This window comes from Sinocyclocheilus grahami, unplaced genomic scaffold (assembly GCF_001515645.1).
Source record: "Sinocyclocheilus grahami isolate Dianchi unplaced genomic scaffold, SAMN03320097.WGS_v1.1 scaffold1227.1, whole genome shotgun sequence".
In the NCBI taxonomy this organism is placed as follows: Eukaryota; Metazoa; Chordata; class Actinopteri; order Cypriniformes; family Cyprinidae; genus Sinocyclocheilus; species Sinocyclocheilus grahami.
This window is the reverse complement of record NW_015506406.1, coordinates 160,647-188,635: the sequence shown is the minus strand read 5'-3', so window position 1 is coordinate 188,635 and position 27,989 is coordinate 160,647. Positions and strand designations below refer to the sequence as shown.

Below are 27,989 nucleotides of genomic sequence, written 5' to 3'. Positions count from 1 at the left end.
ACATAAAATGTATTGTTTTTTTTAAAGAGAGAGAGGAAAAACATACTGGGGGGAAAAAAACTCTCCTCTCATTTCTGGCAAACTGCTGTCATTTGCAGAGGTATGTATAGACTAGCCCTAAAAATCAAAAGTACACAACCCAGCTGAATCACATACACCCAGTAGACTCATGGGAAACTGAGTTTTTAAAGAGCCGGGCTATAATATGCTTGAAACAATTAATGACATGGCATGCATTCACTGAAGGCATGAAGAACTAAAAAAAAGGTACCACTGCCGAAAACAACTATCAACACTTCTTGAGAACCACGGACGGTCATTCGCACACGCACAAAAACACACGCGTTCACGCTAGCCGATAAAAACGGTAAGGTCCCGGGTCACTCACAATCACACGAACAACACACGGATAGGCAGAAAGTATACATCAACACACAACACGCACACTTACAGTCCATCTTTTCTCACTAACAACCCTTTCAGGTTAAAAAAAAGCTTGACTGACAGTTTCATTCAGGTTTCAGTAGCCAATCAGAGTTCAGTCCATTGCGAACGACTCTTAGGATCCAGTTGCAGCAGGTTTCTTTTGTGTTCCTGCATCTTAACAGCTATTAGAGATAGAATCAGGTTTAGATCCGAGAGCTATTCTTAGTGACCTCTACACCCTGTCTAAGATCTTGATACGATGCCTTTATCGGTGATCGTGTTCATGTTATGAGTGTGTGAGGGAGAGGGCGGCGCTATTTGTGTCTCTGTGGTTCGGTGAGCACTTGTGTATATGTGTATCTGAGACGTTGACAGGCATGGAAATGTACATACTGACATCTGAAATGTTGTGTAAATACGTAAGCTGCAGCATTTGTTTTTTAGATGCATGTGTTGGTTTAAGTGCATGAATGATAGGCGAGTATAATGTGGAGTGTGTGCTTGTAGGTGCATGTGTGTGTGTGCATATTTAAGTTCTTAGTTCTCCATGCTTCCTGTGGTGAACAGCACCCTCTGGTCGGTTCGAGCCAGCTTAGCAGGCGGTTCTAGAGATTCATCCCCAATAGCGCCCCCATCACACTGCAGAGACAACTCCTGACACTCATCGTCGCTGTCTTCTTCCTCCTCCTCTTCCTCTTCTGAGACACAAAGACATATAGAGATATTTTATGTGTGATATTTTTTAAATAATTTTAAAATTACAATAAAGTTGAAAGTACATTATACATTAGTAAAAATAATAGTTACTTCATGTTTAATACATATACATTTTTATTATTACCAAATCAATGTATTTTTATATTTTTATTTGTAATATATATTTTTTAAAATGTTGATAATAAAAATTTTTATTACATTACATTTTAATTTTACATTCATTATTAATTTCTGTAAATAATAATCACTTTATTGTATATACACGTAGAATTTTATTATTTTATTATAAATTAAATGTATTTTTATATTTATATTTTTTAATCTTCTTTCAAAATGTTGATAATCCATCTGATATTTGGTAATTATTTTAAAATTACAATAAAAATTACTGAAAATAATTATTACTTCATACTTTAAATACTTGTTCATTTAAATACTTGTACATTTTATTATTAAAAATTCAATGTGTTTTTATATTTTTACTTTTGTTTTCAAAATATTGATAATCCATCTGCTAATTTTAATTCATTTGAAATTATTATTGTTATACTGTAATTGTTATTATTATTATAAATTCAATGTATTTTTTATATTTTTATTTTTTAATTGGTTGGTTAAATTCTGGTTAGTTGCTTGTCTGTTGCTATGTGGTTGTTTTTAGTGCATTCCTATGTGGTTGCTAGGGTGCCTTGGGAAGTTGACTGAGTTTAGTAAGTGAAGAAACGATTACAAGTCTGTGGCTTTATTGTGTGTTTGGTGTTTGTGTGTAAAACGACTTACCTTTATCAGGATCAAGTGGGTTCAAACTTCGACCAAGACTTGCAAACTTAAAGAGCAAAAGAGAGAATTATGACATTTAAAACACTACAGTCAGAATCGGTCTTTCACAGTTCCTCAGTTTAATATCCTGTTATGAGAGGAGTGAAGCACTTTTGTTTGTCTCACTCACTAAAAGGAGAAGTGTGTCTGAGATTAGATAAAGAATTCGGTGTCGGAGTGTGTTTCTTTGAGCGTGTGTGTTTGTACCTCTCCCATGACAGCAATGGGAGTTTCACCCTTGGCCTGGGCAACTCTGTGCTCTATCAGATAGTACATGTACTCATCATAAAGCAGGCGGATTAGGTGAAATGAGCCGAAGCTTGCAGCACTGCGGAGAGTCAGGTCTCTGATCACCATAGAGCTAAAGAGAGAACAAAGAAAAGATACAGGAAGTGTGAGAACGAAGAGAGCAGTGGGGTGGGTAAGACGCATAAAAGGATGAGTAAAAGAGGGAAACATATTTGACGTTACAGTTACTGGCTCCAACAGTCATTACAACTGTTCTAAAACCCAGCACGCAATGTGAAGACTGTTACAAACAGCAAAATGACGCTGCCTTAGAGGATTCATTGTTTTAGATCGATCTAAGGGGGATCTGTCATTGATACAATAAAATAAACTGCATCAAACTGAACAAACAAACTGCAACTTTTTCTATATGGCCAACAGAGTCAGAGGAAATTAGGTAGACGTATATTTTATTCGGCACAAAAATCTTTCTAAAGAAATGATGATAAAAAAAAAGATAACCCATCCACTTTTAAATCATTTAAAATTATATGAAAATTATTAAAATAGAACTTATTATAAATACATTTTTATATATTTATAAAGTTTTTTTTAAATAGTAAGTTAGTTCAAATCAAATGTATTTTTTTATATTTTTATTTGCTTATTTTTTTTTAGTTGATAAAAAGGGAGAGTAAATCATTTCTATTTCAAATAAATGCTGTTCTTTTGAAATTTCTATTCATCAAAGCATCTAGAAGAGAAAAAAAATCACGGCTTCCACAAAAATATTAAGCAGCACAGCTGTTTTCAACAAGAAATGTTTCTTGAATAAATTACATTTTAAACTGTATTAAATTAGCTTGTAATAATATTTCACAAAGTTTTAAACTGTATTTTTCATCAAATAATTGCAGCCTTGTCAACATAATACACTTCTTTCAATAACATTCAAAAAATATTTTTACAACCTCACATTTCTATCTATATTTGTAATTAACTAAACACTCAATATTGTGCTATGCCTCATGTTGTTAGCTTAGCAACATGCTAAGATCAGACTCTACTGGAATCAACTGTAGATAGTAGATGAATAGCAGAAGCTCAATAGGATTCAGAACAGAACTGGTGTGGCACATCATGTTCTTGTCCTTCACGAAGAACAAATCCCCTGTGATGTCCACAAACCTAATGTTAGTACAACCTTTTGAGGCTCACCTGTAAAAACTCCATTTCAGCAGGAAGAGTTTAGCTGCTTTTGGAAAGGCAGTGCTAGTCTGGTACGGCTTTAAGATCTGCGAGACCACACCATCCAGCCAGGCTGCCCACTGCTCCAGAGAGTTCTGCTGCTGGAGGGTCAGCTTGAAGTCCTGCTCCAGCCGCTGCACCACCCGATCCTCACACCGGCACACCCAAGAGGCCTGTTCCTATAAGAGAAAGCACATGGGGATTCAAAAACCCACACTAAACAAAATATCTATTAACCTGTGAGCTGTGCTGAGAATCCTTTACCTAATTAGGTGTCCCCAGTCAAAAATCGACAGCCTTTTAAAAATTGCTTGTGCTACATTATTACCAAATCTTGGATTCGATCTTTTTGTCAACTTGTTTTCTTTCAATTAGCACAGGTTTTGTATTTCTTTTTGGAATTGTTATACCATGTGAGCAAAGTCAGTAAGTTTTAGACCAATGCAATAACAATAACTAGCATTTTTTTTAGAAAAAAGAAAATCCTCTCAGGGGTCAAAATGACTGTAAGACAACATGAAGGTTAACATAAAGTAAAATAAACTACACTTTTACATTACCCCCATATACAGGTCTGAACAACGTGAGGGTGAGTAAATGGTGAAAGAATTTTCATTTTTGGGTGGACTATCCCTTTATCATCTACTAAATGACTACTGACATACTCAGCGTAAACCCTTTTTAAAAGACTTTCAAGGAAACAAATAGCATGTTATGCTAAACACTCACTTGTGTTTCCGTTTCCCTGACAGCTAGACAGACCACAAACCCCTACATGCATGCTAAAAAGTGAGTTCATCTCAGATGGTGACAGATGAAAGTTCTAGTTCAGCCCTCGTAAATACAGTGTTCAATCTCAAATCTGACTAGGACGTGAGGGATTTGTCCAATCACACACACACCTGCACATTGGCAAAATCCACTCTGTTGAGGTCGCTGAGCATCTGGTTGATCTGTGCCGTGTTTTGCAGTACAGCACGAGCTGCCTGGGCCAGGTGGTTTAGAGAGGTGTACCTGCGCAGGGTCTGAGCAAACGCACTTGCAGACGTCACCTAAACAAAGACCAATTCGCAGAGAAAGGAGGCCATTAGAAACAGATGAAATATTTAAATCTTTAATATTCTAAGATGTAATTATCTAATGTTTAATGTATTTAACTAGGGATTTTGTTTTGCTATTAAAAATTAACTTTCTTAATGCAGATGATATGACCTTTGCATTTTCCCAAACTAAATTCATTAGGGAAAGATTTTAAGTCTTCAAACACTCTTAAACTCCCCTAGTTTAGTACTGCACGCCTGACTGTATGTCACAAGCACACTCTTTTAGCTTTCTGTCAGCACTAACTATAATTAGTCATTCATAAAACAGAAGTTTTGTGGTATTGACTGTAGTGGTTGAGTAATGTAGAAAATGTTTCCATGGCTGATGCAGAAAACCAGAGTGAAAGGTGGCTAATATAACGCAAATATATTGTAAAAGAAAAAAAAAGAAATGGAATGGAATGAAAACAAACGAGGTGTACACTACCATTCAAAAGTTTAGGGTAGTAAGATTTTCTTATATAAATATTATAATAATATATAAATATAAAAAGTTTCAGCAATCATTAGTCTTTAGTGTCACATGAGCTTTCCTCTAATACATTAATTTGCTGCTCAAGAAACAGCTGAGCTGCTTAATATGTCTGTGGAAGCTGTTGTGTTGTTGTTTATTATGATGTTTTTATCAGCTGTTTGGACTAGGGATGTTCATTTCGGTTATTTTTCCTAACCGACAACCGTTAAAAACATAATAAAGCTAGGCTGTGTATATATATATATATATATATATATATATATATATATATATACACACACATATACACACATACACAACGAATAAATAGGCCTACTATACAAAAAACATATTTTTACTCAATAAATTAAGAAAATGAAAGAAAAACTGTGCAACAAGTAGCCTAGTATGCAGAGTTTTGGTTCATTTTTGTGCTGCGCGAAAGGAAACCATACGACAGAAAGCGGCATCCTATTTTTCTTTAGGCTTATTTTACAAAAGCACAAAGATTTGTTTTTATTGTGAATGTACACAAATAAAGACAAACCTTATACAATTCAGATTATTTTTAGGACTAAAAGGAGTAGTTTCTTCCTCTGTTAGAAGGAAAAAATTAAAGTGATTGCGCCGGCGCCGCATGCGCGCACTCAGTTAAGCATTGCTACCTTGACAATGCAGCCAGTTCATTATCATAATAAAATATTACGCACAGAGATTGTTCCAGATTCTCTGAATCTTTGGATGATATTATGCACTGTAGATGATGATAACTTCAAACTCTTTGCAATTTTTCTCTGAGAAACTCCTTTCTGATATTGCTCCACTATTTTTCGCCGCAGCATTGGGGGAATTGGTGATCCTCTGCCCATCTTGACTTCTGAGAGACACTGCCACTCTGAGAGGCTCTTTTTATACCCAATCATGTTGTCAATTGACCTAATAAGTTGCAAATTGGTCCTCCAGCTGTTCCTTATATGTACATTTAATTTTTCCGGCCTCTTATTGCTACCTGTCCCACCTTTTTTGGAATGTGTAGCTCTCATGAAATCGAAAATGAGCCAATATTTGGCATGACATTTCAAAATGTCTCACTTTCAACATTTGATATGTTATCTATATTCTATTGTGAATAAAATATAAGTTTATGAGATTTGTAAATTATTCCATTCCTTTTTTACTCACAATTTGTACAGTGTCCCAACTTTTTTGGAATTGGGTTTGTACATAATAAATAATAATTTGCCATTCAAATACATCGCGAATACGGAAACATTTGATTTTGTGTGGAATGAGAGACCCAATGTTGGTTTCAGTTTCGTTTTAGCCTAAATTAATTCATTTTGGCTTATTGTTTATATTGCTATATAGCTTCTTATATTCTTAATTCTTGTTCTTTTCTAAATACTGTTAATTAAAAGGATTTGTTGTGGAGTGAGGGGAACTAAAATAGCCTAGCTATGTTTACAGTGTTTATTATAATGTTTGTAAACATTTCGCGTCGGCATTAGGCCTATTTCTGCGACTTAAGCAACTTGTGTTTTTGTCTTCCTAAAAAAACATTTTTTTAATACGCGTAGCACCATGCAGCAAACCTTTTTAAATATTTTGATAAATTACTGAAAAAATTAAGAATTAAATGACTTTTTAAACCGTTTAACTGATTGTATTAATCGGTCAAAATTCTTACGGTCGGTTAACCGGTTAAAATTAACATCCCTAGTTTGGACTCTCATTCTGACGGCACCCATTCATTACAAAGGACCAATTGGTGAGCAAGTAACGTAATGCCAAATTTCTCCAAATCTGTTCTGATGAAGAAACAAACTCATCTACATCTTGGATGGCCTGAGGGTGAGTACATTTTCAGCAAACTTCCATTTTTGGGTGAACTATTCGTCACTAAACGTTAATAATTTGTTGCGATCACTGACCTTCACACGAACCATCTCTTCAGGAATGTTCATCATGGCGTTAGTCAACCAGCTCTCAAGACTTTTCGCAAAGTTTCGGATGGCTTGTGTTAAGGCACCTGGAGAAACAATTAAGATACTTCAACAAAATATATGGACGATTCGCCCATAATTGGTGTCCCAGCAGCCTGAATGTTGACCGACGTCCAAATTGGCAAGGAGAATGTGAATGCGAATAAAAATAGGCCACTCTTGGCAAAATGTGACTCACCTGATGGATCAACACCAGCTCTGGCACATACTGCTGCATAGTAATAAGTGAATCTGTATTGAGAGAACTTACTGGGAATAGGTCTCAGAACGTCTGGGATGAGCATCTCCACCAGGCCCTGGTACAGTGTGTTGTCGCAGTCACGACTCCAGCGAAGCACTGGATCATATTTACAGAGCAGCACCAAACATGACTTGGGCAGCCTCTTCTCAGACTCATCATGCCTAAGATAGCCAAAGAACACAGATAAAGTTTGTCTTATTATTCATTAACCCTATAAAGCCCACTATATCCTATTTGATATGCAAATTTATAAGGCCTCTAAATTATGAACATGATCAAAATATTGATGAAAAAAATGGTTGTACACAATCTTTTACAAGCCTGTCATCTGATTTAGAAAATAAAAGGCCTTTAGTATCATTTTAAAAATGTCCCCCTTCAGGTCGTGGTACACGTGTCTTTTTGCTGTTAAGTCTTGATTTTTAGTAAAATGTAAGAATAGTAAAATGTTAGAATAACTTATATATTGTTAGTAATATTTCAAGATGAACACTTACTGGACTGAAGCGGTTTACTTGATTATCCACACACCATTTTCTAGAAAAATGGTGTTACAGTGTGAGAATATAATCCATCAGGCTTTTGAGGAATGTTGAGGAATGCATTATATGTTTTGCCCCCACAATAAAAACTACAGAGCTTTGATCAGAAAACTAAGCATTTAAAGGGTTAGTTCACCCAAAAATGAAAACTAGCTTGTGTTTTACTCACCCCCGAGGCATCCAAGGTGTATATGACTTTCTTCTTTCAGATGAATCTATTCCAAGCTCTATCATTGCAGTCAGCGGGTGTTGCAGTTGAACAGTCCAATAAAACGTACCTCACACGGCTCCGGGGGATGAATAAAGGCCCCCTGTAGCGAATCAATGTGTTTTTTAAAGAAAAATATCCAAAACACATGGATGGACAGGGGGCCTTTATTCATTCCCCAGAGCCGTGTGAGGTACGTTTTATTATGAATGCGCAAGCTTTATTTTTTATACACCTTGGATGCCTCAGGGGTGAGTAAAACAAAACTAATTTCATTTTTGGGTGAACTAACCCTTTAAAGGGGTCATGACATGAGAAACCAAATTTATCTTGATCTTTTGACATAGAAGAGGTCTTTGTATGCTTAATACATCCAGCAAGTTTCATAACTTAAAATGTCCTCATCATCAATAAAAAAGCATTTATGCAATAACCCTCAGAAAACAGCTCATTTTGGATCAGAGGGACGAGGTGACATCACCTGGGCACTGTTCGTTTGCATATGACCATCTCCAGAGCAAGACAACTATGCCTATTTTGTATTTTCGTGTTTGTAGATACTGCCGAAGGATCCCGACGTCAGTAAAGTTTTGAGAACAAATTGCAGTATGATGCTGGCTTTGCCAAAATACTTTTGCTCAAAGGTCAGGCCGTTCCAACTGTTCTGGACCCAACAGCAACGCCGCAAACTGCAAGTAATGTATTTCATGTAAAAACAATTTTTAAAACATTAATGGCAGTAATGGATGTTAGCCAATCATAAAAGTGGGCGGTTACACTGACCTCTTAAAGGGAAAACTCCCCAGAGTCAGTCAGAGGATGAGAAACAGGGTGGAAAAATCACTCAAATTTGAATGTTTTTCGTCCAAAAAAACTTTAGTAATATTATAATTACACCTCAGGGAACATAATAAAATAAAAAATAAAAAACACGTCATGACCCCTTTAAATATCATCTTACTAAGGCATGTTATTGGTAGATATAGAGTGACAACTGATATTCATATGCATTTTATGTAAAAAGTCTGCTATACTGTTATAAAGATCTCAATGATTTAACATTACAGTCTATCAGAATTTCATCTTATGTTTCAGCCATTTAAATATCAGCAACTGTACCAAAATACTTTTTTTTTCCACTTCTTGAATATGAGCTCCATATTCTACTAAATCATACTATGTGAGCCATAAAAGCCTGATGCATCAATTATAATACTCAACAAAAAACACCTTTTATTAGATCAAAAGGGTGCTTCTACTAAATACTGAGCAAAGGGTCTGAATATTTAGGACCATGTGATATTTCAGTTTTTCTTTTTTAATAAATCTGCAAAAATGTCAACAATTCTGTGTTTTTCTGTCAATATGGGGTGCTGTGTGTACATTAATGAGGAAAAAAAAATTAACTTAAATGATTTTAGCAAATGGCTGCAATATAACAAAGAGTGAAAAATTTAAGGGGGTCTGAATACTTTCCGTACCCACTGTATATATATTATTTGGACAATTATTTCATATGTCAGGCTTTACAGGTTAACTTAATGCTCTATACCGCCCTTGCTCAGTAGAAACAACCAAGAACCATCTTGATAAAATCCTCCTGAAAGTACAAAACTGTGAAATCCTTGATATGTAGTGCTGGTCTAAAGGAGTGTGTTGCGCTGAGAAGCAAACATACACAGCTAGTGTTGTTGAGTCTCCTGCCTGACTTTCACTGAACCTCCAAAATGTTTTCCAAAGAGTCTCCACCAAAGGGAACTGAAGGTTGACCATCACATCCAGAATGGCCTGCAGAAAAACACAAGACCAGTAAAAATCAACCTGAAAAGATATTTAGCTTCTACACAAATATTCATTGTGATGCCAACAGTCTATCGCTGGTTTCAAACAGAGAAGAAGAGAGAAGACTCACTTCGCAGTGTTCTCTGTAGAGCAACTGAAAGCTTTTAAGATGTTCCAGCTCAATGCCCTCTGGTAAAGCGCTACCCTGCAGGTCAACATCAGGGAATTCTGGGAGAGCTCGGGACGCATCTAAACATCAATGATAACAGCAACCATATATGTTAAACCCGCATTGTGGTGCCAAACTTATTTTATTTATTTATTTAGTCATTTAGCAGACGCTTTTATCTAAAGCGACTTACAAATGAGGACAATAAAAGCAGTCAAAACTAACAAAAGAGCAACAAGATATATAATATAATACACTTTTATACAGTGTGAAACGATTTGGTGTTAGAATGTTACGGCTAAATGTTTTTGTAACCGACAACCAACCGCATGCCTCAAATTCACATACTTTAGACAGTTACGGAAAGACAGCGCACCTGAAAGGGAACAAATTTAGCTTTCCTTTAGAACATGCATTTCAGGTTACGCTTCTGACATTAAAGGTTCACACTGATGTCACGACTCACCTAGAAACTGCTGGTACTGCTGGACCTGGGTGCTGATGTCCGACAGACCCGAGCTCTGCTGCTGCTGTTGCTGTCCAGATCCTGACGACATTCCGTTAGTGATTCCCTCCACCTTCTGTACCGGCTTCAACCTGCAGGGAGACAGAACCAGACAGACTGAGAAACACAGGAACCAGAGTGACTGACAGAGCAAGATATGAAAGAGAGCATGTGTGTCCACCTCTGTTTCTGGGAGAAGGGCTGCTGCCTCATGGCCAGGTGTTGCTGGTCCTCCATCAGACGGACCAGAGATGAGCTCGCTTTGATTCGCAGTCCATAGTAGTGATATTTGGAATTCCCTCTGGAACAAACACACAAAAGATTTAGTGCACCTGCGTGACCCGAACCAGAGGATCATGGAGGCATCTAACCACATATGCATGTATATGCGTGACTCTCAATCACATTATTATTCAAACGTTTGGTGTCAGTAGGATTTTTTTAAAGATTTTTTTATGTTTCTTATGCTCACCAAGGTTGCATTTATTTGATCAAAAACTACACTTAAAAAAAACAGTAATAGTATAATATTTGTATATATATTATATACACAATCAAATTCAATGTAATACTATACATATAAGCAGTATTATATTATATATTATTCCTGTGATGGCAAGGCTACATTTTCAGCATCATCACTCTAGTCTTCAGTGTCACATGATCCTTCAGAAATCATTTTAATATGCTGATTTTCTGCTGAAGAAACAATATTAGTATTTTGGAAGGTTTTATTGTTGTTTAATATTTTTGTGGAAACCATGATTTTTTTTTAGGATTCTTTGGAATATAAAGTTGTTTATTTAAAAAAAAAAGTGTTTACTTAAAATTGAAATGTTTTATAAATGTCTTTACTGTCACTTTTGATCAATTTAATGCATCCTTGCTAATAAAAGTATCAATTTATTTTAAGAAAGCGTCTTACTGAAGCCATACTTTTGAACGGTAATGAATGCCATATTAATTTACTGTCACTTGATGTTTGTGAGTGAACTATGCTTATGACCCAACACTTTTTAAATGATTCACTCAATCTGATTTGAACATATAATCAATGAAACATCTCACAATCTATTTAACTTGGACAAAAATAGCGCTTAAATACATTTCAGTTGAGTTTTGTTTTGGAGGGGGTTGGACAAATTTTCTGAATGAACCGATTCATTAAAATAAACTGGGCACTCCCAGTAAGAAAGTGCATGTCATGTGACCTGATTTCTCTCACCGTGTGCCCAGGCGTCTGGTCCTCAACCCCATGAACACCGAGCGGATGAGTTTCCCGAAGGATGCCGCGTTGACGGGTTCCAGCTTTTGCTCCTGACAGTGCAGCAGGTAGTGGCAGTAGAGTGTAGATCGGGGCAAACTCACCCCTTCCGCTGTCTCATAATTATCCAACAACCACTGCACCTGAGGGCCAGAGGACAGCTGCCGGGATAAGACACACACAGACAGCCACACACACACTCAGACAGAGAGTTCAGGCTAAAATATGCCCTAAGATAGACAACATGCAAACACCACAATGCAAACCCATGCATATGCTTTTGCATGCAGACACCGCACATGCAGATACACTGTAATTACAATTTACTCAAATTTGCAACAAATGGTATTATTTAGCAATGTCTACACGTATTGTTTTTCTGACAGCTTCATGAAAACATGCAGTGCTGTGAATAAGTCTTTGTCTGAATTTCTGTTTGTGCACATTTTTTTTTTATTGTATGTAGTAGATTGTGTTAGCATACAGTCAAGTGGTTAAATGAAAAGTTTCTGTTCTTGCATTTCTTTGGAGTTCAAGGTTTCAGTTTTACAGTACAATATTTAAAGTGTGAAGAAGTATGCCAACAGATGAATCAAAAGCAGAACTGCTCAGTAGGCATGGGTGAAAACAGTGTTTTTTGGGCAGAAAACCACGTTCATGTTTTTGAAAGAAGTCTCATCTTAGTAAGGCTGCATTTATTTGATCAAAAATACAGCAATATTGTAATATTACAAAATAAATATTTTCTATTTGAATATATTTTGCATTTCTTATGTTTTTATTTTCAGGATTCTTAGATGAATAGAAAGTTTAAAAGAACAGTTTTGTTTGAAACAGAGATCTTTTGTAACATTATAAATGTTTTTACTGTTACTTTTGATCAATTTAATGCATCTTTGCGGGATAAAAGTATTAAGTAAGTATTCTTTAAAAAAAACAACAACAACATAACATATACATTTTTATTTTACAGACTCAAAACTTTTGAATGGTAATGTATGCATCCACATGTTTTGGTTGTAAATCAGTGTCCACATTCAGTGTCCAAATATGCAAAAATACAGAAAATCAGACAGGGGCAAACACTTTTTCACAGCTCTGTATGCCTCTCGACAGCTGTTTCTGCGTGCCGTGGCATACAAGACAGGTATGCAATGAAATATTAAACAAAATGCCTCAGTCCTTAACTAAAATAATTTTGTAATAGATAGTGCAGTAACACTGGAAGGCTGCTGCATATAGGACCATGTTGAATGGTTAGGTTAACCGACCGAATGGTTATGGTTATGATGAATTTTAATGTCTTCAGCAATGAATACGACAGCACAGTGAAAGCTTTAGCAAGCACCACTGACAAGCTACATGTCAACTGGACATGTGTCGTCATCGAAATGGAATGCTGCTCCCAAAGACTTTTTTCTTCATAGAATAAAACTGGAAATGATTTGGACTTGGAAGTATCACTGTGCTCTCTGACATGTGGAACAGAGCAATGATATCACCATGCGTTTAAATTCATTTGGGTGGCGGGAAGAGGGGTGGCGATGAGTGATGATTAAGCCCCGCCCCTGCTGTCCTCATACCTTTTTGTCTGCCGACGGCACGCTATTGTCCTCGCCTTCGTTTATACTCACAGTGGCTGGAGAGGCACGGGTGGGGTGCAGATAACCGTGACCGTTTCCGCTGCTGCCAGTCCCGCTACCAGCCAGCATGTAGCCGCCCTGAATCACGTAGCTCCCGCTGCTACCGTTAGCCTCGCCTCCGGAGTCTCCAGAACCATTCGCCGCCGTCCCAGTGGCTGCCACTACAGCTGTGACTCCACCCACTGCCGCCGTCGTAGGATTGGCCACGATCTGCCCCGTCCCCGCCACAAACATGGACACCCCAGAGGATCCTGTGGTCACGGAGACGGTGAGAGGGGTGCTGGGGGACGTGGCCTCAGAACCAGAGGCAGGGGTGGTCTCATAGTACTGTCCAGCAGTGGTCTGGGTATACAGAGGGGTCTCTGTGTACGGGAAACTGCTGGAACGACTGGGAGAAAATCAAAAGGGTTAGGAATTTGAATTGTAATCAAATATAACAACATATACTACCTTGGAATTTTAAACTTTGCAAACATATTTCAAAATAGTCTTGTTCCATGTTGATATTTAACCTTGGGTTAGTAATTAGTAGTTCTGAGATTTCAAATTGTACATTGGTAAAAACCAGTGTAAAATTTAATATCTTAATAGTTTTTTAATTAATAATAAATACACTGAACAAAATTATAAACGCAACACTTTTGTTTTTGCCCCCTTTTTTCATGAGCTGAATTCAAAGATCTAAGACTTTTTCTATGTACACAAAAGGCCTATTTCTCTCAAATATTGTTCACAAATCTGTCTAAATCTGTGTTAGTGAGCACTTCTCCTTTGCTGAGATAATCCATCCACCTCACAGGTGTGGCATATCAAGATGCTGATCGATGGCGTCTGGCACTTTGGAGAGGTGTTCTCTTCACAGATGAATCCGGGTTTTCACTGTACAGGGCAGATGGCAGAAAGCGTGTATGGCGGACAACAAACACGGGTGCATTTTATTGATGGCATTTTGAATGCACCGACATACCGTGACGAGATATCACCTCATGTTGCAGCATGATAATGCACGGCCCCATGTTGCAAGGATCTGTACACAATTCCTGGAAGCTGAAAACATCCCAGTTCTTGCATGGCCAGCATACTCACCGAACATGTCACCCATTGAGCATGTTTGGGATGCTCTGGATCGGCGTATACGACAGCGTGTTCCAGTTCCTGCCAATATCCAGCAACTTCGCACATCCATTGAAGAGGAGTGGACCAACATTCCACAGGCCACAATCAACAACCTGATCAACTCTATGCGAAGGAGATGTGTTGTACTGCGTGAGGCAAATGGTGGTCACACCAGATACTGACTGGTTTTCGGAAGCAGTACAGTAAAACTGCACATTTTAGAGTGGCCTTTTATTGTGGCCAGCCTAAGGCACACCTGTGCAATAATCATGCTGTCTAATCAGCATCTTGATATGCCACACCTGTGAGGTGGATGGATTATCTCGGCAAAGGAGAAGTGCTCACTAAAACAGATTTAGACAGATTTGTGAACAATATTTGAGAGAAATAGGCCTTTTGTGTACATAGAAAAAGTCTTAGATCTTTGAGTTCAGCTCATGAAAAATGGGGGCAAAAACAAAAGTGTTGCGTTTATAATTTTGTTCAGTGTAACTTGATATGTTACATATTCTACAGTAAAAAGCAGTGCTAAGCTGGGCTGAGTGCTGGTTCCTGTAAATACTCACATGGTGCTGGTGGTGTAGTTAGCATCTGCTCCTTCCACATACTGCACCTGGTTACTATACACATGCTGGACTGGCAGCTGTTGGAGCTGCTGCTGCACCTGTAGCGCACATAAACCCATACACAAATTAAAAAGTCAAAATCGACACAATCACAGCTCTGCAACAAACTTAACTTTGCAATAAAAAATTTTTTTTTAAAGACATGACTGCAGCCAACATTCAGTACACTAAATCAGTGTTTCCCAACCTTTTAGTCTTATGCACACTACAAAAAACATCCTTTTAACTCGAAGCAGTGCTAAGCTGGGCTGAGTGCTGGTTCCTGTAAATACTCACATGGTGCTGGTGGTGTAGTTAGCATCTGCTCCTTCCACATACTGCACCTGGTTAGTATACACATGCTGGACTGGCAGCTGTTGGAGCTGCTGCTGCACCTGTAGCGCACATAAACCCATACACAAATTAAAAAGTCAAAATCGACACAATCACAGTTCTGCAACAAACTTAACTTTGCAATAAAAATTTTTTTTTAAAGACATGACTGCAGCCAACATTCAGTACACTAAATCAGTGTTTCCCAACCTTTTAGTCTTATGCACACTACAAAAAACATCCTTTTAACTCACATTACACTGGATAGAATTTATCATTATTTTTAATCTAATGGAAACTACCAAAAAAAACATACACTTTTTAACAAAAAACAATCAATACTGTGGGTGAAAAATAGACGATTTCACTTAAAATGAAGCAGTTTGAGAAATTAAGTATCAGCAAACTGTGTATTTGATATTGGTTCAATTGAGATGCGATATTTTTGATGGGATGAAAACAGCTAAGAATTTATTAAGAGGTTATTCATTTTTTTATTTAATATAAAAAAATATATTACTGATAAAATTAATCTAAATATATTTAATATAAACAAATGTCTTTCAGTTAATTTGTTTTATGTGTTTTCAAAAAAAATCAAATTTTAATATATGTATATCTAGACTACCATTCAAAAGTTTGGGGTGAGTACAATTTCTATTCTATTTTTTTAATTAAATTACTAGTTTTATTCTGCAAGGACACATTAAGTTGATCAAAGTGACAGTAAAGACATTTATAATATTCAAATAAATGCTGTTCTTTTGAGCATTCTATTCATCCTGAAGAAGAATCCTGAAAAAACAATGTATCACGGTTTCCACATAAACATCAGCTGTTTTCAAGATTGATGATGATAAGAAATGTTTCTTGAGCAGCAAATCATCATATTAGAATGATTTCTGAAGGATCATGTGACACTGAAGACTGGAGTAATGATGCTGAAGATTCAACTTTACACCACGAAAATAATTTATTAAAATAGAATTAATTAAAATAGAAAACAGTTATTTTTAAATTGTAATAATATTTCACAATATTACTGTTTGTACTGTATTTTTAATCAAATAAATGCAGCCTTGATGAGCATAAAGAGACTTAGAGAAATCTTCCTAACCCCAAACTTTGAACAATATTGTGTATATTATATATTCACTGTTTTTAATGTAGACTCCCCACAGACCCTTGGTTGGAAATCACTGCACTAAATGATCTAACACAATCAACTCACTCTCAGTGACTGACCACAGCTTTACCTACAACACTGTGTTTTAACTAAAGTCACCTACGCTATGGGCAAAGGGCATCTCATAGATGTAAGACTGCACATCCGGCACAGGAGCAGAGGTGTAAGAGACCCTGTCTGTCTCCCAGCCCACTGACATGACGGGTACTGAGAAGGTGACGGGTGAAAAGGCGACAGGTAGAGATGGGGGGAAACAGGATGAGCAATCCAGCAAACCTCCATTAACAGATGCATAAGATAAACTGTCTCCAAACGGGTTAGTGCTTTTCTCTAGTAGTACTACTGTTGCCCTATGCTCCAACCAGTCTTCTATCTGTCTCTTTCTCTTCACTTCACTCTCTCTCTGTGCATCACTTCCTCTCTGTGTGAGAAAAGGGTTCTGAAAGCAACCGTTAAGAGGGTTAGAGGCTTAACGAATTTGGCATTAAAGGAATTTCTGCATGAACTATTCCTATAATGCAATACATTCGAAATGACATGATTGTGAACATTAGAAAATGAAATGCGAGTCACATAAAATGCATTTTAGAGAGAGAGAGACAAAGCCAGTCTTTACTGACATAACAACACACATTTATATAAATGAGAGAGCTCACCTCCTGTGTCAGGTGCACAGATTGTAGGCTGGTGACATTCAGCTGGGTGCCCGGCTCTGTTTTCGTTGTCTGAGATGTAGCTTGAACTACCGACCTCTGTTAATAGATTATACAGGGACAAATGAAAAACATTAGCTTGCTGAACAAGCTACTGCGAGAATGGCAAACCACAATCTAATTTATCTAAACTGGGCCATGGTTTACAGCTCTAATGCTTTGTATGCGTTTATGTATTTTCACAGAATAAAGGAAGATACAGAACGAAACTTCTCAGACACTCAACTTAGTATTTATTTATTTTTTACCCATGAAGAAATGAATAGCGCTTGTGTTTAAAATAAAATAAAGACTCCAGTCATATCAGTGGCCTAATAAAATGTATTTGGGGCAGAGATCACGTTAACCCAAATACTATTCACTTTCTCTCAGTAACCCTCCTGTTTTCAGAACCTTCTCCTTAAGGATAATTAACCACAGCTTACTGTGAATAGGGTATTTCTGTAATGCTATTAGTAAACGTAAACTTCCTAGCCAAGACACAATAATACTAAATGAACCTTTAAGTATGATTTAGGTGCACTACCATTCAAAAATTACAGTCAACAAGACCTTTTGACGTTTTTAAGTCATTTATGCTCACAAAGACTGCATTTATTTGACCAAAAATACAGTAAAAGCTGCAATATTATTACAATTGAAAATAAATGTTTTCTGGTTTATTGTAAAACTACATTTTCAATTCCATTTTTGTGGAAAATGTCATGCATTTTCTTCAAGATTCTTTGATGAATAGAAAGTGCAAAACAACACAATTTATTTGAAATAGAAATATTTTGCAATATTATCTATTTTTTAGTTTGTTAATCAATTTAATGCATCCTTACTGAATAAATTAATTTCTTTTTCTTTTAATCGTTTTCTTCTAAATTTAAGAAAAATAAACCTTATATGTGATGTGGATCATTACAAGGTCTGCACCAGTACACTTGGACAGAGTTGCTCCCTGTGGATGTACAGTACATTTGGTAACCTGCAGAAAAGGATATCTAGCTCTGTGTATATTTACCAGAATCTTTGGGACATTCCAGCAAATCTGTGAAACTACCAATTTATCTTTAACACATTTAAAATGTACTATGTTTTTAAAAGCAGTGGTTTTCCCTGTGGTGACCTCTCATTAACGCTAGCGTTGTTCAGGGTTTTTGTGATGGTAGACAACCAGACTGCGGGGGCAAGCCTTTTTCTAAGAACTGCTGTTCTACAAAATTCAAACAAACTCAAACAACAAGCAGTGCTGAATTTCCTCCATCTGTGGACTGACTGATCGCCGTTTTATTTGTGTACAGATATGAAAAAAAGGACTTCATTGACATTTTTTGTTATCATTGAATTTGATCAAATCACATTTTGAGGTGCCATATAATTCCAAAGGGTTTCTATAGATGTATAGTTGGCAAATCTGTCTACAATACTGTTCAAAAGTTTGGATTTGGAAGATTTTTTAAATGTTTTGGAAAGTAGTATCTTATGTTCACCAAGGTTATTGTGAAACATTATACAATTTAAAATAACTGTTTTCTATTTGAATGTATTTTAAACAGTAATTTATTCATGTGATAAAGCTGAATTATGCAGTCACTTTAGATCAGTTCAATGCATCCGTGCTGAATACAACAGTTGTCTAAATGTTCAATTATTTCTTGATTTAACCCTTGATGGTATTGCACTGCACTCCAAAGATGTTTAGGTGAGTGGTGGTGCAGGTGGCTTTACTGTGTGTTTGGGCACACAGCTTTAGGGTTTAGGGTTAGTGTTACCTGTTGGACGGTCTGCACCTGCTGCACCACCTGTGTGGGAACTCCAGTTTGGACTACAGCAGCAGGAGGACTAGAATCTGACACAGAGTCACTGGAATGAAGAGAACCCTCTACAGGAAGGAACATAGGGGGTAAAATGAAGAAAAAGAAGTATATTCATATTTGACTGATGTTTTATCCAACGTGACCTACATTAGATTCAAGGTACACATTTTATTAGGTTTATGCTTTCGTCATGCTCTACTGTTTGAGCTACAGGAATAATGTGTAACCTTTTTCTGAGCAGAGACTAAAGCATGTCATTCATTCTTAGGATAAGGTGAGATGTTTATTGACTCTTACCTGTAACTGTAACAACGATGTACTGTGGTGTATTCTGACTGCTGGACTGTGTAGGTGAGCTCTGAATCTCAGCTGTGACATATTGAGTCTGCGTAGGCGGGGCTTGTGCAGGCGGTGCCTGGGCAATTGCCTGGCTCGTCTGTGCTTGCGAGGGAGGGGGCGTGGTCTGACCGGTGGGTGGGGAAGGTGTGGCCCCTGTAGTCTGAAGTTCAGCCAGGAATTGTTGGGGAGCTGCCGTCACGGTGGAAGCCTGGCCTGATGTGGGAGTCACAGAGCCTCCCTGAGGCTGGGAGGTCTGCTGCAGCTCCCTCACATATGCTGGAGTTGCCATTGGGTTACCCTGGACTGAATGCAATAAAAGGGGGAATTAATCAGAGCTTCACATGATGATACATACAATATAGTAAACAAAAGAAAACTAAATTTAAATGTAGTTGAGTTGGAGAAGGTGAATTTTGGTGTATTGCTAGGGCAATAGGTGCCTTAGTAAGGCTTCACGTCAGGGTCCTGATCACCATTTCGGGGGTTTCTTCTGCAATAACAACTGGCTTAATGTCTATTATCTCACTTATTACAAGATGACTTGCCACATAGGTAATTAAATGGACACGAAAATATTGATTCTATTTGCTCAATGCTTCTGCCGAAAAAATAAAACGTTGTAGCAAATAAATTCAAACAAGATGAACCTTTTAAGAGGTAATGCACAGTCAAACCAATTATTAATCGGTATCGGCCAAAATTTTCATATCGGTGCATCCCTAGTTGACATGAAACATTGATTTGAGTTGAAGCAGTTTTAAAATCTTATCGGTTTATGATGTCATAATCCATTAGAAATATGCAAAACAATTGTCTTGGCAACAAGATAAACTACATTGTACTACTACAGTTCTCCGAGTTCATTTTCAATACAGTCCGTAAGTGAGACACAAGATGGTACCAGCTGCATTTATATAAAACAAGAGCGAGCAAGTTAGCAGTGTGATACGAGAGACACGGAAGAAGTTACGGCCTCAGATAACTTGATGAGCAGTCTGTTAATCAGCAATGCTATTAGTCATTAGGTGTAGTGAAGGTGTAGTGAATCACCATCGCCATCAAATCTCCAAGAGTGTAGGATCAGCTCTGGACTGATGGAAAAGGTCTAAGTATGACCAATAATAATGAAGATGCTTGCCATAGATAATAACACTATCAAAGTTTTTTTTATTATTATTATTATTATCACTAATCACTTCAGCAAAGTACCTTCTTGGCACAACCATACAGTTCCAGAAAAGCCCTAAAGACTACAACCATTGTTGGGCCAACAAAAAGAGGAGGGAAGGTTAGGGCAGAACGTTTGGTGTCCTATTACAAGTAACCTGAACACTGCTTGCAAATGAATGAGGGCACACACCATTGTCAAGAACACAAAGTGGAACTTGGACACAAAAAAATAAAAAATTAAATTAAAGGGGTCATATGATGCGATTTCAAGTTTTCCTTTCTCTTCGGAGTGTTACAAGCTGATTGTGCATAGATGAGATCCCTGAAGTTGCAAAGACTAAAGTCTCAAATCCAAAGAGATATTTTTTATCAAAGTTAAGACTCTGCCACACCCCCCTAAAACACCCCGTTCTAACACGCCCCCGTGCTTGTGGTGTTCGGCCAATCACAATGCACTGGGTCAGCTGGCCAATCAGAGCAGACTGCGCTTGTCGGAAGGAGGGACTTTGTAGAAAACGAAGCGTTTGAGAGAGGCGGGGCATAGAGGACCTACAATAATGTACAGTATTTGAAAAAGAATGTGTTTTTTGAACATTAAAGCATGTCAACATATTCTGTTACACCAAATACACAAAATAACGATCTTTAAAAAAGCATCATATGACCCCTTTAAAAATAAGGTGCACAAAAAAAAAAAATCAAATATCAATGTCAAATTTCATGTATCAGTACTAATTTACTTCATTACTGTTACTCTAATCAGGCAAATTTATGATTCACTGATGCTATAATCTTCACATCAAGCCTGTATACATCTTGCTTCCTTTTGTGTTCTTATATCTTATGAATTTGTATCGCTGCACTTGTTTTGTTGTTCATATAAACAAAAAACCGCACTTATACAAATATTTATATAATATCATAATAATTCTAAGAAAAACATAAAATGATCAAATATATAATCAAATGCATAATAATAAAATAAAAATGTATTCTTTACATCAATTAACAGGTATTGGCTCATCGATAGGCTTCTATAATATACGCATATGTACCCATTATTTAAATGAACAGAAATGCCAATAAATAAACCATATGAACCTGGTTAGTATATTCACAAGGCAAACACAAAATGACTCAGTATATAACGCACAAAAGAATCTACCCGTGGACGTGCAAACGTTTAGACCCAGTACCTGCGCAGTCAAATGTCCTGCTTTGCATCTTATTTACAATGCACTGGCTCACATGAATGCGATTTCGGCACATTAACGTTATACTACGTATGATTTCATATCCAATAAGCATCGATTGGTCAGCAGAGGTTAACAACAGGAGAGTATCTGGTTTATCCAGCGATTACTGCAGGGTTGTCAACGTGGCCGTCGGTGTAACTATGCCAACAGCGTTTATAACACCTGGCTCCATAGCAACGCTAGCAGAATGCTACGGATGGATGGCTACCCGGCAATGTGTACGGAGACTCACGTATTATTGCAAACAACACCCGCCATTTTGTACAACCTATCTAGTATATCGTCATAACAACGAGCAGATTTGGCTGAAGCTGGTAGTAATGTCTATCCTGAGAGAGCGCGACACGATCGCTTAGCAATCCCGCTCACCAATCATTATTATTGGACATCGATAGACGCTAAAAATATCATCATCCTCGCATCCTTTCCACATAGTGTGACTTCATATGAAATATAAAAAACGGAATCACCTCTTATTCCGAGTGACTTTTCCAGCCGTGCTTTTGATTTAATATGCTTTTTTTTTTTTTTTTTTTTTTCAATGATTCGGGTTGTTGTTGTTGATTCTCGTTGCTGGGTTCTTGTCTCCACGACTACCGTGGCTATGGCGCTTCGTCCTCACCCGGGCAACTGTTGCTACCCACTCGCTGCGTTCCCGCCCCTTTTCTTTGCTCTGATTGGCCCGAATACAATAACTATAACGCCGCGTCTTCCTATTGGTGGAACTACCTGGTTCGTCTGAAGCGTTCCATCAGAACCTCACGCTCAGATTGCGCAAACGATTGTGCAAACGTTTGCGTTCGCTATTACAGAACAACTGTTAGAAAGCTGATCCAAATCCACGTTGTATTAGAGCTTTTAACACACGATCCAACCGGCTCTTCTTCCAAACAAACCGAAATGTATTTAATAAATATATGCAATTTTGATATATAACAAAATAGAACATGTATTCAAATTATTTTTTGTATGAATTGCATATATTTAGAATCTGGAGAAAAGTAAATGAGTGTCATTCATGAATGTGATGGACCTATAATTTGTGCTTCTTTATAAGATTTAATATATGCTATTAAATTATATATGTACACATATATATATATACGCACACACACATATATATATATATACACACACACACAATATATATATATATATATACACACATATATATACACATACACATTATATATATATTTGTCTTTTGGTTTTTTTTCCATGGCCACCATACCCACAGGCAAAAATGTACGTCAAATATGGTGGTTAATGTCTCTCGAAATGTCATGCTGTTGTCATTGTTATCATCACATTCATTAAAATGTCATTATTCTGTTGTCATTTTGGATATTGGTGACCTTTGTCCGTGTGGTTGCAAAGATCACTCGTGTGCATTGGACTGTGTTATCACACTTTGAAAATGCCATGCTCCCTACACCTCTTTGTCTCTTAACCTCTACACCTCACAGTCATCACTGTCTGAACAAAAAATTAAAAATTAAAAATGCATTGAAGTGCAAAGAAGGTAAAACAAGTATTCGGGTGAACTCAGGACACAGATATTTGAGAGATGGGCTCTTGCTTTCATATGTGATTAGACTTACAATTGTCACCGAGTGGTATAGATGATAAAACAGGTGCAAACTGACAGCAACCATCCAGAACAACCTGGCAACACATCCCTGATGAAACATTTAACAGTACTATTATACATGATTGCATTCCTGTAGCTCAAACAATAGAGCATGATAGCAACACCATGGACATGGGTTCGATTCCTATAATGCTGATAAAATGTGTACCTTGAATGCAATGTAAGATTTGGGATAAAACCATTATATATGCAATGTATGCTTAAAACAATATATATATATGCAAAAAATGAATATAAAAATGCAACAACAAAAAAAGTAGGCTAAATAAAAAGATTAACTTCTTATTAAGTTCTTAACATGAGTCGTATGGCAAATATGATTCATCAATTTAAATGAAGAAAGATAGTTTTGTGTCAAAGAATGCCCTTATAATTACACATCCACCTTTCCTGCTCATGCTTTTGTTACCAGAAAGGTCTCTGCCACTATCTTACAGGGTTATCTGTGACTTCTGAGCCTGCTTGTGGGGGTTTGAGCATGTGTGCCCCTTACCTCTTTATAAGCAGGAACCGGGACCTGGTAGAAATCACAGCAAGTCAAACAGGCACCTAGATCCCAACCAAAGGGACCCCAGCAGGAAACCAGCTTCTGAACATCATCTGCTGCTGCCACTGACTATCTGCTCTCAGCATGATGTGGAAAACTACAGCGCTTGCAGTGTGTCTGCTGCTGGCTGGAGTACAGGCACTGGACGGCCCCTCATACGGAGTCAAATTATGCGGCCGGGAGTTCATCCGAGCTGTCATCTTCACCTGCGGAGGCTCTCGGTGGAAGCGCTCCTTGACAAGCACAGGTTAGTATTACAGAGCAGGTTTAGTAAAACTTCTTTTTTTTTCAATTTGAAAATATAGACAATTTAAAAATTCTGGGTGCAACAATATTACAAATACAGTACCAGTTAAATATTTTGGATACACCTATTTAATCTCTATTTTTACAATGTTCAACAGTAGTAAATTTCATCACCAAAATACAGAATACATTTTAATACAGAATAAAATTCTTGCAACCCAGAATTTTAACGTACATAATTTTAAAATTCCATGTTGCAACAATATTACAAATACACTACCAGTATTTTTACTGTTTAAAGTGTTATAATCAAAGTTATGGACTAAAATTATGAAATAACACAAAATGGAAGTATAGGAACTATGTACACTACTATTCAAAAGTTTGAAAAAAAGAAATTAATACTTTTATTTAGCAAAGACACATTACAGTAAATTGATCAAAAGTGGCATTATTCATAATGTTACAGAAGATTCTATCTCAAATAAATGCTCTTCTTTTGAATAAACTTTCTATTCATCAAAGAATCCTGAAAAAAATCTGAGTTTCCACAAAAGTATGAAGTAGCACAAGAGCAGCAAATCAACATATTAGGGGGATTTCTGAAGGATCATGTGACACTGAAGACTGGAGTAATGATGCTAAAAAAATTAAGCTTTGCATCACAGGAATAAATAATAAAATTTTAATAAATGAATACATTTTAAAATGCACTGCAATAGAAAACAGTTATTTTAAATTGTAATGATATTTCACAATATGACTGTTTTTACTGTATTTTGAACAAATAAATGCAAAAATTAAAACACACACGCAAATCTTATCAACCCCAAAACGTTTTAACACTAGTGTATGATCGGAAATATAGTTGAGATTCTTAATGTAATGTACAGTACATATACTTTTTTGGAGTTGTAAATAAAACAAAGATTATTGGATGATTCATGTATTGTTTTACGACTATTGCATGAATCAACGTCTCTTATTTCACAGATGAAATACTGGACTTATTCAGCTCGTATGACAGTAATGTTCCAGACAGCTCAGTGTTGTATGGTGCTGCACTGTCCTCCCAGCATGCCACTGACTCAAATCTTCCGTCACTGGCACAAGGTGAACAGGAAGGTGACGTGTTCAGCAGGCCTGCGCGCTCTCTCATTTCACAGGAGGTGCTTGAAGCGTTGCGTACCGTGGACAGAAAGGGACGAGATGTAGTGGTGGGACTGTCCAACGCCTGCTGCAAGTGGGGCTGCAGCAAAGGAGAAATCAGCTCCCTCTGCTGAGAGACTAACCTTCTGTATGGCATGAGTGAATAAAAAAGTGTGTGTGTTTGTGTGTGCTTCTCCATCACATCCTGTCTTTACTTTTTCTGTCTCCTTGTTGTGCTTGAGACTTGTAAATGGTTTGAATTGAGCTCCCATGTTGCAGTTAATTTAAATAATGATTTTATGTTTGATGTCGTAATGTAATAAGTTACTTTTTGTATTCAGTTCAGTGTGTTCGCTTTTTAAACTTTATCTAGAGTATATTTCACTCTTGAATAAAGATGATTATTTGCATTAATCGCTTATGAATCAGTTTGTGGTCATTTGCATATTTAATCGTAACAATTTATGAAAACTTGTAATTAAAAACAATAGTTTTAATAAAATGTGATTAATCAACTTTGGAAGTATGGCGATATATATTGATATATATACAGTATATATATATATATATATATATATATATATAATTAATTATTATATTTTCACTCATCTTTGGAAGTATGGTGATATATAATATATTAGGCAATTTAGTGTCAATGTCTTTCAAAAGGGGATGATAAGAATTTGTTTACAATAGCCAGTTTCCTGAAGTCCACTTGCTGAATGCGAGAATTATGACTAATCATAAATTTGCCAATATGCACAGTAAAACAAAAAGTAAAGTCTAGAGAAAGTCCTACCTTAAAGAGTAATTTCTGCATCTGACTCTGAAAAGTTAGTTCAGTTAAGTTACAATATGAAGCACATTTTCATGTTGCCAGATAAACCATTTTGTACAGTGTGAGTTCGGGTGGCCTGGCCCCACAGAAACTAGGAGCATGTCCAACTACCCACACTTGCCTGCTTGTCTACGTACTTACATGACGAATTTCCTGTATTTGGCCCAAGGTGTTCACATGAGCGTGAATACCACAAGTGTGCTCAGAACTTTTCATTTCCCGATGCAACACACTTATAATGTTGTAAAAATGCAAGTGTTTACAGAGCTTTCTTTTGATTTTCAATGCTTTGCATTTTAAAAGAACCCTCTGTTCAGTAGTCTCTATAACAGATGATGACACAATTTAGTAATTGACATTGTGGTGCTTCTCTAAGCACTTAATTCCTGTTGCGTGCACGCGCTCTCAAGGGGCCAAGACCTCAAATGTGGGTATTTGGACAAGGGGTGGGTATTTGACAAGCTCTAGATCAGTTTCTACGGTGGCCGTGAAGTGCAAAGCAGATCACAATTCTGAAAACAAAATAACAAATTACAAACGCAAATGCAAGTCTAAAAAACAAAATAACAATTCAGAAAGCACAACAACAATTCAGAAAACATTATAACAAGTCAGAAAACACAAAGACACATCCGAAAACAAATCAACAAGTCAGAAAACACAACGACAAATCAGACAAACCGGAAGAGGTAGGTATAGTTTGAGACAGCTCCATTGGTTTGGGATTACTCACCGCTGACTGGACGAGACATCTGTCAATCAACGTATACGGGGTGTATATTTACATTTAGTTAAAAGTGACTGTAAAACATTAGCTCCAGTGACGCAGATGGATAAGCGCTTGGCCTTGGCTTTTTGACGCGATCGACCCGGGTTCGATCCCACCTTTTGCCGAGCTTTTTTTCCTCCCTTTTCAAATCTTGTATTAGCAATAAATTATATTTACACTAAGTGAAAAATAGCAGGATTTTTTAGCAATAGGCTATTTACACTAAGTGCAAATACCTATTTACACTATGTTAAAATAGCAGGATTTCTACTATCAAGTATACTACTTGTTGCAAATAGTGGCAATTATCTGCACTTCAGTATTGTAGTACATTATAAAACAGTATGCAATAATAACGTATTGAGTGTAAATTATAATTTTAATTATTAAATGGATGCCACCTTATTGGTACAATAAAGCCCTCCCTACACCTACCCTAACCCTACCCCATACTTTATTTTCAACTTTTTGATTATTTCCTTAATTTCTATTGAAAATAAATGCCTTTACGATGTGATACGAGATTTGAAAAGGGAGAAAAAAAAGTTTGGCAAAAGGTGGGCTCGAACCCAGGTCGATCGCGTCCAGAAGCCAACGTCAAGCGCTTATCCATCTGCATCACCGGAGCTAATGTTTTACAGCCACTTTTAACTAAAGCTAAATAGACACCCGTATTTTTTGATTGACAGGTGTCTCGTCCAGTCAGCGGTGAGTAATCCCAAACCAATAGCGCTGTCTCAAACTATACCTACCTTTTCCGGTTTATCTGATTTGTCGTTGTGCTTTCTGACTTGTTTTCAAATTTGTCATTGTGTTTTCTGACTTGTTAAAATGTTTTCTGAATTGTTGTTGTGCTTTCTGAATTGTTATTCTGTTTTTTAGACTTGCATTTGCATTTGCGTTTGTAATTTGTT

At 36.9% G+C, this 27,989-nt stretch overlaps 2 protein-coding genes across 3 annotated transcripts; one reads left to right on the top strand and one right to left on the bottom strand.

The window, feature by feature from the left end:
• Positions 1-4: 4 nt before the first annotated feature.
• LOC107568243 (MHC class II regulatory factor RFX1-like) lies at positions 5-22,527 on the bottom strand. 2 transcript variants are annotated; one of them, XM_016254176.1, is made up of 18 exons: positions 22,346-22,527; positions 19,408-19,752; positions 19,066-19,175; positions 17,249-17,344; positions 15,371-15,468; positions 13,344-13,740; positions 11,671-11,870; positions 10,627-10,746; positions 10,407-10,537; positions 9,902-10,020; positions 9,668-9,777; positions 7,249-7,400; positions 6,927-7,024; positions 4,341-4,490; positions 3,409-3,617; positions 2,170-2,323; positions 1,924-1,969; positions 5-1,124 (listed from the first exon to the last, which is right to left on the bottom strand). In XM_016254176.1, exons 2-18 carry the CDS (start codon positions 19,736-19,738, stop codon positions 964-966), a joined length of 2,682 nt encoding a protein of 893 aa, XP_016109662.1. In that variant the 5' UTR covers positions 19,739-19,752; positions 22,346-22,527; the 3' UTR covers positions 5-963. The 2 variants fall into 2 exon arrangements, with proteins under 2 accessions (XP_016109662.1, XP_016109663.1); XM_016254177.1 differs by having other exon boundaries at positions 11,671-11,852.
• A 1,551-nt stretch (positions 22,528-24,078) lies between these two features.
• LOC107568237 (relaxin-3-like) lies at positions 24,079-25,758 on the top strand. Its single transcript, XM_016254170.1, has 2 exons — positions 24,079-24,320; positions 25,313-25,758. Exons 1-2 carry the CDS (start codon positions 24,158-24,160, stop codon positions 25,600-25,602), a joined length of 453 nt encoding a protein of 150 aa, XP_016109656.1. The 5' UTR covers positions 24,079-24,157; the 3' UTR covers positions 25,603-25,758.
• The last annotated feature ends 2,231 nt before the right edge of the window (positions 25,759-27,989 follow it).

Excerpts from the sequence above, each read along its gene's own strand:
- LOC107568243 (XM_016254176.1), bottom strand. The coding sequence starts at position 19,738 with ATGGCAACTCCAGCATATGTGAGGGAGCTGCAGCAGACCTCCCAGCCT. Across the intron at positions 7,401-9,667 it reads GACTCAACAACACTAGCTGT|GCATGATGAGTCTGAGAAGA; the intron begins GTATGTTTGCTT and ends TGGCTATCTTAG. Across the intron at positions 3,618-4,340 it reads TGGATTTTGCCAATGTGCAG|GAACAGGCCTCTTGGGTGTG; the intron begins GTGTGTGTGTGA and ends TTTCTCTTATAG.
- LOC107568237 (XM_016254170.1), top strand. The coding sequence starts at position 24,158 with ATGATGTGGAAAACTACAGCGCTTGCAGTGTGTCTGCTGCTGGCTGGA. Across the intron at positions 24,321-25,312 it reads GCGCTCCTTGACAAGCACAG|ATGAAATACTGGACTTATTC; the intron begins GTTAGTATTACA and ends CTTATTTCACAG.